The sequence below is a fragment of the Diadema antillarum genome, unplaced genomic scaffold, assembly GCF_040938485.1.
Source record: "Diadema antillarum isolate AM-2024a unplaced genomic scaffold, OU_Dant_1.0 seq00001730_RagTag, whole genome shotgun sequence".
Lineage (NCBI taxonomy): Eukaryota > Metazoa > Echinodermata > Echinoidea > Diadematoida > Diadematidae > Diadema > Diadema antillarum.
In genome coordinates this window covers 640,337-654,485 of record NW_027272416.1, presented here as the reverse complement: position 1 = coordinate 654,485, position 14,149 = coordinate 640,337, and the positions used below count along the sequence as shown (strand labels likewise).

Genomic DNA, 14,149 nt, shown 5'->3' with positions numbered 1-14,149 from the left:
ATCTTATGTTATGGCAGTCGAAAAAACAAACAAACTTTGTAGCAATGTAATAGTGTTCAAAAACCCCACAAGAGAGCAGTAAAGGTGATCTTTATCTCTAGAGGAAGATGGTCATTAATACAGACAGGTTCATGAACATGCTTTACTGGTTTGTTAGCATGTTGAAGACAGACTGATATTGCTACAAGACACATTTCCCATTAACCCCTTCCCGAGTATAAACAGGACTGTCTTCAACGGGTTACGTAAGTCAAGTGTAAAGTAAACTGTCCATATTTCAACCATAACACCATCCAAAATTTGACTGCCAGCTACCATGTAAAACCTTGTGCTTTTGTGCATTGTCGAATTTTGGCACAAGGAGGTCGCACCTTAATGCTGGTTCTTTACCAGTACATGTAATGGTCTTGACTTTATACACAGTCAGTTGCAGGTTTGACAGCAGCAGTAGACGATACTTGGTGATGGATCCAAGCTTCAGAGACAACCGCTGCCCCGGCTACTACAGCCAGGAGCATAACCCTCCTCCTCAACGTGGGCACCACACGCAATTCCAGTCTGCACCTCGGCCACAACATCCACACCACGTGCCGCACTACCCACAACAAGTTCCCTTCCACCCCAACCTGCTGCCAGCAGCCCAGCAAGCCCCCTTTATGATTGAGCATGGAGAAGTGAGGGGTCAGGGTGACTTTGCCACTGGCCACTCTGCCCAGTCCACTCTGAGGTCAATCTTTCCAGGTCAGCTTCCCTATTTTAAAGCATCTTATTTTGAAATGCACATCTTACCTAAGCAGAGCAAAGATGCTTTTCATGTCTCTCTTTATATGATATGAATATCAATTTATTGATATGTACACGTGTATGGTATGTGCATGATATGATTTCTTTATAATACAATTTTCTTCAGAGCCATATCTGATTAACTTGAATCTCTGTTTGTGAAGCCGTTGAAGACGAGCTACTTTTGCTACAGTGCTCATTTCGCATAGACTCCTGCCCGTGTATACTCTGAAACTCTTCTTCAACGGATTAATGTTTTTGACATTCTCTTTTCAAGTTCTCACTTTTTATGCAAACTCTGATAACGAGTGTTTGCGCGTTTAATAAGAAAACAACAACAACAAAATGAAAAATTTGTAGTTTGTTTCTTACCTGATAATGCTTTGTGCTCTGATTTCATAGAAGGTGCAACTCTGACCTGCCTTGTATTAACCCTATGTTTCTTGTATAATATCATAGGAGAGTGGTTGGTATTCAGTTAAAAGATTTCATTAAAAAATGGAGGAGATTACTGCTTAGTTGATCATTCTTAACTTTCTGTTCCATACATGTAGGTCCAACTCCAGTGCTGCCCACTCCCAACCTGTCTCTGCCACCTCGTGGTGATGAACCACTAAACTTTTCTCCCGGCGTTCAACAGCTCACTTTACTCCAGCAGACAACTCTGACCTGTTTTCCTCCTGTCACCAACGGCAATCGGGGTCAAAGTCAGCTCAGGGATCCCGGGGACCGGGTCCTGGAACCTACTACAAATCATCCTCAGGCAACAGAGCGCGAGCATCAGGACACAGAGTCCCCCTCACTCAGGAGACCTTTCTTGGACAGTCAATCCACAGCTACTCGTTCAGTTGTGTCACTTCCCCAGACTCAAGGAAGCATGGTCAATCAGGCCATAGCTCCAGCAGCGGACACTTCGCCTACGAGTGAGAGACGAAACTCCCCACAAAGCTCCACAGCACAAGCCCCTGTAAGACATGGGGATGCCTTAAGGCCCGATGATTCTTCTGCATCCGAGCAGAATGCTGTGGTTATCCCAGATTCTTTGGCTTCTTCCCATTACACCACTTTACCTGCCTATCAAAGCAGCACACCTCCTCTCGCACAGAAGAGAGCCTTGACCGTTTTACAGCAGGTCTCCATGCCTCGTCGCAGTGTCCTCGTTGGGCAGACCCAGTCTGAGAAGGCAGGACACGAACACTTCCCTCTCCTGCCAGACTGTCTGTCCTTCATATATTGTGGAGAGGAGAAGGAAAATATCTCCGGTGTGAAAGCTAAGAAGCAGATTGAGAAAGGAGTTTTGTTCGGTCCCTATGAGGGCGACCTCCTGGATGAAGAGAATGGTTCCACTAAGGAGTCTACATGGGAGGTAAGGTCAAATGTCAAAAGGGTACAGCTGGGAATTTTCACTGATTTCTACTGTGTAATGGACAGTGCATTGAAGCTGGCGTTCGCTATTTTGAGACTCTCATACCTAGAAGTGAGTGTGCTAGCCCCACTCACTATAGTTTATGTGGTGTAGACCATGGTATAGAAGGGCATGCAGCGACTTCGTTATGAACCCCACAGCGAGTTATGCCGAATGCATGGGTTGGGTGGAGATTACTGTGGTGGGAATTTGAGTTTCAGAAATGGCCGCCGGTGGATTCTACACTTACCTGCCAAACTCAAAAGCCTTTTTGCATGTACTGTGAACAGTGTCTGGTATTTTCTTGAAATTAAAAGAAAAGAAAGGAATCAAGTCAGAACATTGAAGCGATGTTATCAAGACTAAATTATACAGTTATATCATCTTGAGGAAAGAGAATTGATTTAAACAGTGGAATGTGGTCTTGCAAATTTGTTAGTTCAACATTTCACTTTCTTCATATTTACGTAGTGCAACTAAAATATTGATATTTGAGACATGGTGGTAGCCCAGAACAAAAAACAAACAAACAAACAAACAAACAAAAAATGGAGGACAAGAGGACATACAAATCAGTTCTTGTTTTTAACACAAGTTAACAATGCGTTGCAACACAAGACTTTTGCCCTATAACAGTAGCAGGGTTCCATCAGAAAAAGATTTTGTTGTGCTTTTACTATGCACACCAAATTTGCCATTGACACAAGTTTAGTGGTTTTCTATTTTCTTTTACACCATGCTATAGCTTTGCCTGACGGGGAAAGTATTCCTATATGTAGATGGAAAAGGGAAGAACCACTCCAGCGCCTTGGCCCACATCCGATGTGCCCGGAATATGGAGGAGCAGAACCTAGAAGCTGTCCAGGTCCTCGGAGATATTTACTTCCGGGTCACAAAGGTCATTGAGCCGGGTATGGAACTCATGGTTTTCTACAGTGAGGAGTACAGCGACCTTGTCGGGTTCAAGACCGAGCTGAATGATCTTCACTGCAGTGAAGGTATGACCAAAGTCCCTTTGAACTTTGCATGCTTTTAAAGGAGAGCTCTTTCTTTGTGCTGTACGATTGCAGATACGGGAAGAGTTCCTGCTACTTTAATAATTTGTTCATTGGGGAAAAAACAACCCCCCCCCCCCCCCCCCCCCGCACACACACACACACACACACTTGAGTAGTAGGGGTTAGGACTTCTGTGCAGTCTGAGACCGAAAGAGTATTTTGCTGTGTGAAAAAATCTAAGCAAAGAAATAACAGTAAAAATAATCTGCTATCCCATGAAACATGGTGTGATATCAGTGCATTGTCAAACATTGTTTGAAAATATACTGTTATGCACCTGTTCATGTGTTTGGCCTTTTTTCATGAACATGTGAATATATGGATGATGAAGGAAGTCCATGTCTGCTGCAGGCTGGAAGGTGACTGGTGAGGCATGGGACAGGCAGGCATGATTGCCGCAGGTGCACATTAAAATTGGTTGGTTGCGTTTGGTTGTTGTAGACCAGTTTTCATGATAAAAATTATACAATGCAAGAGCATTAAGATGAATTATTTTCCTACGTGTTGACTGCAGTGCTGTGTGCTAGGTTAGGGTTTCGTGAAAAAGCGGTAGGGAGCAATAATGGATTATATCACTGTTGGGGCAACAAAACCTTGCTTATCAAAAACATTAGATGTTTAGGAGAACAATTACAACAACAACAAAAGAAGCATGGCAGCCAAGGCACAAAAACAAATGCGATTGCCTTTCCTTTGACATGCTGTTTTGGCCTTCATTATGGGGTTGAGGAAGGTTGCACATGAACAAAATGTCACTCTACTGATTGTCTATTAAAATGAGTTTTCGCAAATGTGATTTTCACCAAGTTTGAGAGACTTTTATCACCCAATTGACAATATATGGTAGCCATGTCAACAAAAATGCTGACATTGTTTTTTTCTCTGACACTTCATTTTTTTTTTTTCAGGAAAGGACAATTTTTGCTGTGATCAGTGTGAGGAGGAGCTCCCTACAGCCAAGCGTATGATGAGGCACATCAAATTTGATCACGAACCAGAAAGGGTCAAGGAACTTTGTCCCGTTGTGACATGGAGACTCAAGGGAAAGGAGAAATTTCTGAAAAGGGCTCTCGAAAGTGAAGTTGCCAAAGATGGCGGGAGCAAGGCAGATACCACAAAGACAACGCAGAATGATGTTCCACCAGTCCCGACAGAGCCGAAGCGCTTTGCGTGCAGAGTGTGTGGAAAAAGGTTTGACTTAGAGGGTCGTCTCAAGGCCCATTCGATGTTCCACGAGTTCGCCAAGGAGTACACGTGTTCGATTTGTGGTGAGAAACAGCGCAACACCTTCATGCTGACACGGCACATAGCCACACACGGAGAGAGAGGGCACAAGTGCCCCAAGTGCGACAAGTCATATAAGACGCAGGGAGCCCTCTATCGCCATGAGAGGGACATTCATGGGATTCCCGTCAGGCGAAATCATGCCTGCCGCTTTTGTTCCGTTTGCTTTGTGAAAAAGCGAGAGTGCGTGGAGCATGAAATGACTCACAAAGAATTTATGAGTAATTACAAAGGCAAGGAGAAAGCAAAACCAAGAGAAAAGAGAGTATCAAAACGAGTACTAGAACGACGTGAAGATAGGGGAGGTGGGAAAACAGGATTAGCGGAAGAGCAACTTGACCTAACTGTAAACCACACTGAGCTCACTGCAGACCATATTGAGCTTATTGAAAACCACAATGAGATGAGCCATACATTGCCTGAAGCACAATGTGGACAATCTCTTCGGACGAAGAAGAAAGGAGTGCCAGACGAGCCAAAAGATATGCTGGGAAAAACTGCAGATTACTACACAAAGCCCAGGCCTTACAAGTGCCGCTACTGTCCCAAGAGATATATGGAGAGCTCCACAGCACTGGAGCATGAGAAGGAAATCCACAAAGGGATAGGAACGTTCATGTGCGATCACTGTCCACGGGTCTTTGTGAGCGAAGCAAAGTTCCTGGAACATGCCAAGAACCACGAGCAAAATCGCATGTATCGCTGCTCCCTGTGCCCACGAACGTTCGCTTCGGAGAACGCCCTCAACAACCACCAGGGGGAGCACACGGGTCTGAAACCGTTTAAGTGTGAGCTCTGCGGCCGGGGCTTCCGCCTCAAGAATGGCGTCTACGAGCACAAGCGACGCATGCACAGGACCCGCGAGATGCGCTTCTTTTGCGCCCACTGCAACAAGGGCTTCACGAACCGGGCCGGGTTGACCGCGCACGAGCGGCGCCACCGCGGCATCCGCCCATTTGTGTGCCTGGTCTGTGGAAAGGGATTCACTGTCAAGTACTCTCTGCAGAACCACATGCGTTCCATGCACGAGGACAAGAAGCCGTTCTCCTGCAACATTTGCGGCAAGTCCTTTTCCCTCAACCAGACCTACACCACCCACATGTTTCGGCACAAGGTGCTAGATGCGGACCTTCCCACACAGACTGATGCACAACAACCACAGTACTGACAACTAGGAAAAACTAAGAACTCATGTAGGTCCCATGTAGGGGACCTAGGATGGTATTCTGAAATCCTTCGTAGGAAGAAATTTCTTTCTTAGTTAGAATTTTTTCCTAAGTGGTATTCTGAAAATCTTCCTAAGTTTCTTGGTAAGTGTCTTCCTAACTTTTTTTCCTTTACTTAGGAAGAAACTGGGGAAGATATGCAGTTGAGGATGCGGTATACAAATTTCTGACTTAGGAAGAAGTAGTGTTGGTGTTCTAGAATGCACTTAGAAAAGATTTCTAGGAAGATTAATAGGAAAGTCGCACCCCTTTCCAAAGTATGTTGTTAAGATATAGCAAGCTTCAAAACATTGTGATAGACACTTGTCATTCACTGCGCATACATGTACTTTGATGTGTGAAATGGGCATGAGAAATGGGACATGCCGCGTATATAAATTTCGGAATACCAATTCTCTCTTTCCGAGGCACTTCCTAACTTTATGACTTAGGAAGAAACTTAGGAAGAAACTTAGGAAGGTTTTCAGAATACCACCCCAAGAGCCATCCATCCAGGACATCTTGCCCATGTATATGTATTAAAGTGCAGTATCATATGTGACCCTGCATCATGCAACCAACTAAAGGTTTAGGCATGGATATTTGATTAAGGGTAGTTTTTGAAAGAGCAGACTCTTAAGCTTACAACTCTGAGCTTTGAAATTATATAAAACTCTAAGTACAAATTGACTTTCCATGCCTTTGTAAATAATGGAAAGAAAGTACACACTCTGTAAAATGTTTATGGAGAAAAGAGGTTTTGAAGTAAGTTTATAATCTATCCATGTGCTTCATCTCAGTAAGCTGTGCTCAGTGCAATAAATAGAACAACAACAACAGGATGTAAAACTCTTTAGTATTCACAATGAAGGTATTGAGTATCACATTAAGCTGACATTTGATTACTACATTCTATGAAGCATTAATGCTAGCTTACAATTTATTTCATTGATTTTCAGATCACATTTGTGATATGGGGAAAAAACAACAACGACAAATTTATCTCTAAAGGTGACTGGAATGTCTGAAACTTTATCTTCAGAGAGAATGGGAAGTACAATGTACCAAGGAATGCTTTCATTTTTCATGCCTGCATGGTTTGAGTGAGCTACTTGTATGATTCAACAGATACTATTATTACCATGGTTGGGTAGACGTTACATCCGGTAGTCAGAGTGACAACAAATGGCTTGCCTGTATGAACCATGTGCAAAGCATTAGTGTGAATGCAGTGTAGTACAAATCTACGGTTGTACGTGGTGATACAGAGCCACAGACCACACATACAATATGGCATTGATAAATTTGGACCACCTTGGACTGTCGGCATTCGAAATCCTTGATCTACCATTCTTTTCCATGATTTGTCACTAGAATTTTGTGTGGCCATTAGAAATATCAAGCTGGTCCATCTCTGACAGTTTTATGGAATTTCAAAGCCAAGTGCTGAAGAAAAGTACAGTGCGCTCCTGTTTGAAAGAACACGGTAATAACAAAATTCTGGAGACAATGAAGTAAAAACTTGGGTCCCAGCATTGTCATAATGTTATAATGAAATTTCTGTATTTAAGGAAAGAAAGCTAGTTGTCCCAAGGACTTTGTTATAACGGGAGTCGACTGGAGATGATTTAGTCTCAAAAGTGCTCAGATGGATCGATTGCATGAGCTTGTTATCACTCCAACCACCTCTCTCAGTGAACCTGCAAAATTGTCCAATTTCGCTCCAAAATGTACACGTATGCCTAAGAAATGTGTGGAATAACGCTGTAATGACAAGGGTAACGACGAAAATGCAAAATATTGACAAAAACTGTTTGCATCTCAGAACTTGCCTGATTGGGGTCAGGCTAACTCAGACTCGGGACAACTCGGCCTCACCTTGATTGCGGGGCCTAGTTGTCCCTCTGTATTGTACAGTGTTGTACTATGGGAGCGCTTCGCGTTCTGGCTGGTCGCAGTTACGGGCCAGGAACCTCTTTGGCGCGCCTGCAAAATGAACGTGGGCCTATGTGTAGAATATGCCGATCACGAACTGCGTATAAATTGCCTGAAATAGGGCCAAGTTTGCCCTGAGACCGAGTTAACCTGGATCCTTCTGGAACTAAAGTTGGTATATCGACTTATATTTTTGATCTCAAATTGCTCCAAAACAACTCATCATCCTGGCAAATCAGGTCAGCCAGGTAAGGTTCTTGGTAGACTCTTTCGATATATTGCAAGTAAATGTGGAAAGGTGCAAGACCGGTTATAAAACCCTTACCAAAACTATGCTTTCACTTTAATGTGTTTCTTTGGAGAGATGCACATTGAACAAATGTATTCATTAAGTTACATATCTAATGTCAACTGTTTTTCTAACATTAAGACCGCAAAATCCTTCCAGAACATTGGCTAGTTTTCCATGTAGCGATATATATGGTAGGTATCATCACTAGGGCGACAAGACCTCATATCTACAAAATGTTCAATGTTTGGGAGAGCACAAGAAACATGGCAGCCAAAGTACTGTATCGTTGGGATAGCCTTTCCTCTGGTGTCCTGTGGTGATTTGATTTTTGTGGTTCGATTTTTGTGGTTAACAAATCCTGCTCGAGTACGTGCGCCCATGGTTTTTTTTTTATCATGGCTACTACTAAAACACTGATCAATGCAGTGCTTATTTACGTTGATGTAGGGCAATTTGTCAATCAGTTGCAATGAACACATTTTGATCGAAGAATTTCATTAATTTGAATAATAAAAGCAGTACCCGCTGCATGCTATAAGGATTAGAACCAACACCTGCTGTCGGGCGGAAGCTCGGTGGTCTAGTTGAGATGACGCCTGTCCGGAGATCAGGAGGTCATAGGCTCGAATTCTGCTTAGAGTGCGTACGCCCATTATTTTTATGCCTCCGCCATGAAGTGGTACCGGAGGCATTATGTTTTTGGGTTGTCCGTCCGTCCGTACGTCCGTACGTCCGTACGTCCGTACGTCCGTACGTCTGTACGTACGTCCGTCCGTACGTCCGTCCGCTTTCGTTTACGCGATAACTTGAGTAGTATTTACTGGAATTTTACCAAACTTGGTCCAAGTATGAAGTATGATAGGGCAATTATTTGATTAGATTTTGAGTGAAATCGGCTAAAGGTCAAAGGTCAAGGTCAAATCATGAAATTGTATCTGTTTATGCGATAACTCAAGTCTGGATAGAGCAAATTTCACCAAACTTTGTTGCAGGATGATGTATGATGGGACAATTACTTGATTAGTTTTTCAGTGAAATCGGACAGAGGTCAAAGGTCAAAGATCAAGGTCAAATCCTAATATTTATCTGTTTACGTGATAACTCAAAACTGGATGAAGTACCTTTCACCATACTTAATCCAAGGATGATGGATGATGGGACAATTAGTTGAGTAGATTTTAGTGACATTGGCAAGAGGTCGAAGGTCAAAAGGTCAAGGTCAAATGCTACAAATGCTGCAATTTCCCCCATATCTATGCATTGCCCAAAGGTATCTTCTTGAAACTTGGTGTGGACATGTACTACTGCGTAAAGATTCTCCAGAGAGTTTCATGTCATAAGGTCAAAGGTCAAAAGGTCAAAGTTAGGTGAAAATGTCGCAATATCACTTTTCTCGCAAATGGTTCAATGTATCTTCATGGAACTTGGTACATACGCATGTACTGACTGGCAGGGATTATCTAGGGAATTTAGGGGTCATGGGTCAATAGTCAGGGGGTCAAAGGTCAAGGTCGTCTCCTCAAAATTTTACTATTTCCCCCATATACTAGTATATGCAATGCTTGCATTATTAGTTTCAAAACTTAATACACGCATTACCTAATGGAGATTCTCTGGGAAATTTCCAGCCAGAAAGTCAAAGGTCAATGGTTAAGGATCAAAGGCCAGGTTTCAATGGCCCCCCTCAAAAAAAAAAATCCATTTTGTACCGTCATTACACTCTTTCTTCATACCTTGGAAATTACTCAATGCATAAACTTATAAAAAGGTCTGTCAGAATTCAAGTAAAAATTCTCAATTCCCCAAATATGTGTACCTGCACTCTTAGAAAATTAAAGCAAACCCAGTTCAAGACATTTCTGACAAACCTGTCATTTCAATATTTTGCCAGTTATGTGAAACTGTCATGGATCATACATTGTGAAGACATTGTACTATACGCCTTTTGGGAGAGTCATGCATTATGGCGGAGGCATCAGTCGCCATAGCGACATTTCTAGTTGTTTATGCCTCCGCCACGAAGTGGTGCCGGAGGCATTATGTTTTCGGGTTGTCCGTCCGTCCGTACGTCCGTCCGCATTTGTTTACGCGATAACTTGAGAAATATTGACTGGAATTTTACCAAACTTGGTCCAAGTATAAAGTATGATGGGGCAATTACTTGATTAGATTTTGGGTGAAATCGGCCAAAGGGTAAAGGTCAAGGTCAAATCATGAAATTGTATCCGTTTACGCGATAACTCAAGACTGGATTGAGCAAATTTCACCAAACTTTGTCGGAGGATGATGTATGATGGGACAATGACATGATTAGTTTTTTAGTGAAATCGGACAGAGGTCAAAGGTCAGAGATCAAGGTCAAATCCTAAAATTTATCTGTTTACTTGATAACTCAAAACTGGATGAAGCAGCTTTCACCAAACTTGGTCCAAGGATGATGTATGATTGGGCAATTAGTTGAGGAGATTTTAGTGACATTTGCAAGAGGTCAAAGGTCAAAAGGTCAAGGTCAAATGCTAAAAATGTTGCTATTTCCCCCATATCTATGCAATGCCCGAAGGTATTTTATTGAAACTTAGTGTAGACATGTACTACTGCGTAAAGATTCTCCAGAGAGAGTTTCAAGTCATAAGGTCAAAGGTCAAAATGTCAAAGGTTTGGTGAAAATGTTGCAATTTCACTCTTCTCGCAAATGGTTCAATGTATCTTCATGGAACTTGGTACATATGCATGTACTGACTGGCAGGGATTATCTAGGGAATTTAGGGGTCATGGGTCAATAGTCAGGGGTCAAAGGTCAAGGTCAACTCCTCAAAATTTTACTGTTTCCCTCATATACTAGTATATGTAATGCTTGCATTATTAGTTTTAAAACTTAATATACATGTATTACCTAATGGAGATTCTCTGGATATTTCCAGCCAGAAGGTCAAAGGTCAAAGGTTAAGGGTCAAAGGTCAGGTTTAAATATTTTAAAAAAAATCTATTTTGTAAATTGTAATTACACTCTTTCTTCATACCTTGAAAATTACTTAATGCATAAACTTATAACAGGGTCGGTCAGAAGTCAAGTAAAAATCCTCAATTCCCCAAATATGTGTACCTGCACTCTTAGACAATTATAGCAAACCCAGTTTGAGGAAAGTGAACATTCAAGACATTTCTGACAAACCTGTCATTTCAGTATTTTGCCAGTTATGTGAAACTGTCATCACACATTGTGAAGACATTGTACATTTTGTACTATACAACTATTGGGAGAATCATGCATTATGGCGGAGGCATCAGTCGCCATAGCGACATTTCTAGTTTTATCATGGCTACTACTAAAACACTGATCAGTTCAGTGCTTATTTACATCAATGTAGGGCAATTTGTCAGTCAGTTGCAAAGACAGCTAAGGATTTGGACAGGACATCATTTAACTGAATATCTGACCATTAGTCAAAAAAAAAATTATTTCACCAAAATATCAGATGCAAGGTCATGTTACCTCAGCGATGACATGTAATTCTCTGTAATTCTTTGCATTAGCGAAGATCTAGAAAGTTACAAGTGTAAAAAAAAGAAAAGAAAAAAAAGAAATGTCACCATGACGACTGGTATGCCTTCTCCAGATTGCATTATTACCCCACAGGTCTTGACAGTGTGACACAACAGTTTTATATGATTGCTAAGAAAAACATAAGATCACATGTTTGAAAGTTTGATAGCAAAACTCCACACGTGTTTAGTGTTTATACATTCCTTGAACCAGATTCCATTTGGATGGCTGAATTGCTTCAGATAGCAAGTATTCAAGAATTTGAGCATTTAGTATACTAAATCTTTGACCCTTCTCCTTTGACCCCATGGCCCACATCTTCAAGTAATCAGTCACTGGTAAGTAAATTTCAAAATACAATGGGGAAAGATTGTAATATTTTAACGTTATCATTTAATTTTGACCCTATGAACCAAATTTCCGTACAGGATCATCGTGCATACTCATAATTGATGCAAATAATGTATTTTTATTACCTAGTTTTCTTATTAAAACATAATTTTCATGAGCTGAGTAATTTTTGAGGTATGGAGAAAAAGTTTACTCTCAGTATTGAAAGCAGATTTTTTTTTTTTACCTGACTTTTCACCCCAAGACCCACAAAATTCTCAAGAGAATTATTGTCAAGCACTACATACATTATGCATGTACAAAATTTTATGAAGATAATGAGCTATTTTCCAAGATACGGGGAAAAAAGGGTCAAAATTTAACTTGACCTTTGACCCTTGACCCCCTGATCCAAAAGTTTCCCATCTTTACTGTGTACCGGTAATACATGTATATACATGTACTGTACAGTGTATAATGCTGAGTTTCATGAAAATACCTACATATACAATGTACATGTACGTATGTACATTACAGTTCAACAGAGATATGTGGGAAATAGTCCAATTTTAAGAATTTGACTTTAACCTGTGACATTGAGTGTGTGCGCCCAAAAGTTGACAGGCACCTTTTCGTCTATCCATACATAAATATACCAAGTTTCATTAGGATACATGTACCTCAAAATCTATTACACTATAATCGAACAAACCAGAAATATAATGCCTCATGATGGCATTGTGGCGGAGGCATAAACATGGCAGTTTACATTGTGTAGTCATCTTTGAGCAAACGTTGTTGTAGCAATATACAATTTGTTGGTACAATACATTGTAGATGTAAGATGACTTGTTCTCTGTTATTGTAGGTTGTCCCTTGTAGAGGATTAGAAAATTGCACAAGTGTATTTATAAGCAAAAAAAAAAAAAAATGGCTGCATGTAGTGATTGCAAGTCTCTTTTTAGATAAAAATGTCGCACACTGTTCAGTAGAGTGTAGTTCATTTGTATCTATTTAAATGTAGCCATGCCAAAAAAAAAAAGAAAGAAAGAAAAGGAAAGAGAGAGCATGTACAGGTTGTATGATACACCTTGTTGAAATTAATACACTTTGTGCCCATCAGAACTGTGATAGCATTTCAATGTGGCTTCCAGAGTGTTATTTTTGTATGTGTTTCACACTTCAGGAGTGAAGTGTATCAAGCTGTTGCAAGTATACTGTACATCGATTTAAGATGAAAGAAAAATGAGAAGAGAAATGAGAGAGATTGTGTGTGTGTGTGTGTGTGTGTGTGTGTGTATAGGAGCATATTCTCGAATGACATGCAAATTATCAAACTCGTACACGTAGGTACATAAAACAATACTCGTACTGCATACTTTACAAAATGTGAGACCTCCTTTATTCTTGGCACAACATCCTAGTATTTCCTAAACATCTGCAAACCAGCAACATTATTTCAACAAACAAAAAACAATAATAACTAGAGAAGCACTCTGAGAGCGCAGACCTCCGCCAAGCATGCAAATCATTTTACCTGTGTTACGTCATAAACCCTCAGCTGCATGGCACGCCTCGCCCCAGCAGAAACTAGAGCACGCACTTTAGTGCGCGCTGGCAAGCCTCAAATATGTGCAGCCTGAACTCCCAAGTTCATTGACCCTACCTGCCAAAATATCAAAAATCCTTCATGATTCCCCCAAAATTCTCGCATCACTACCAAAAGTTAATCGTTTGTTACTAGTGTCATTCTCAACCTTTCCTGCAAGTTTCATCCCAATCCGTTACCTACTTTGAGTTATTTTGCACACAGACAAACTAACTAACTAACGAACAAACACATAAACCAACGGTAACGAAAACATAACCTCCTCCCTTGGCGGAGGTAATAATATACTAGATAAGCATTGAAATTGTTACTCTTGTGTGTATCACACACCTTTATTTTTAGGTTTGCCACAACATAGATGGAAAAGGTACAATTTGTATGTTACAGGTGATATGACAAATGATATACATGTACAGAATTTAGGAGTATTTCAGTACAAAAATTATACATCTTTGTAATACACTGTAATAGACACTTCACAGTAGCATTGAAAAAGAAGTAGAAAGGTGATTTAAAAAAAATCCACACATTGATTTTACACTTATAGCTTTGATCCCATCTGGTTCCTAAATAGTCGATATGCAAATGTGTGTGATGTGAACAAGATATCAAGCTCATTGCTGAAGAAATATTTTCCTCCTAGGAAGCACTGTCAAAGGCAAAATAAAATGTTGTAAACACAAATTACTTTCATGAAAAAAAAA

The 14,149-nt window shown here is 40.9% G+C and overlaps 1 protein-coding gene across 1 annotated transcript; it reads left to right on the top strand.

Annotated features, from left to right (window-relative positions):
• The first annotated feature begins 458 nt into the window (after positions 1-458).
• LOC139711921 (uncharacterized) lies at positions 459-5,698 on the top strand. Its single transcript, XM_071623767.1, has 4 exons — positions 459-741; positions 1,338-2,149; positions 2,934-3,186; positions 4,155-5,698. Exons 1-4 carry the CDS (start codon positions 465-467, stop codon positions 5,696-5,698), a joined length of 2,886 nt encoding a protein of 961 aa, XP_071479868.1. The 5' UTR covers positions 459-464.
• Positions 5,699-14,149: the final 8,451 nt, after the last annotated feature.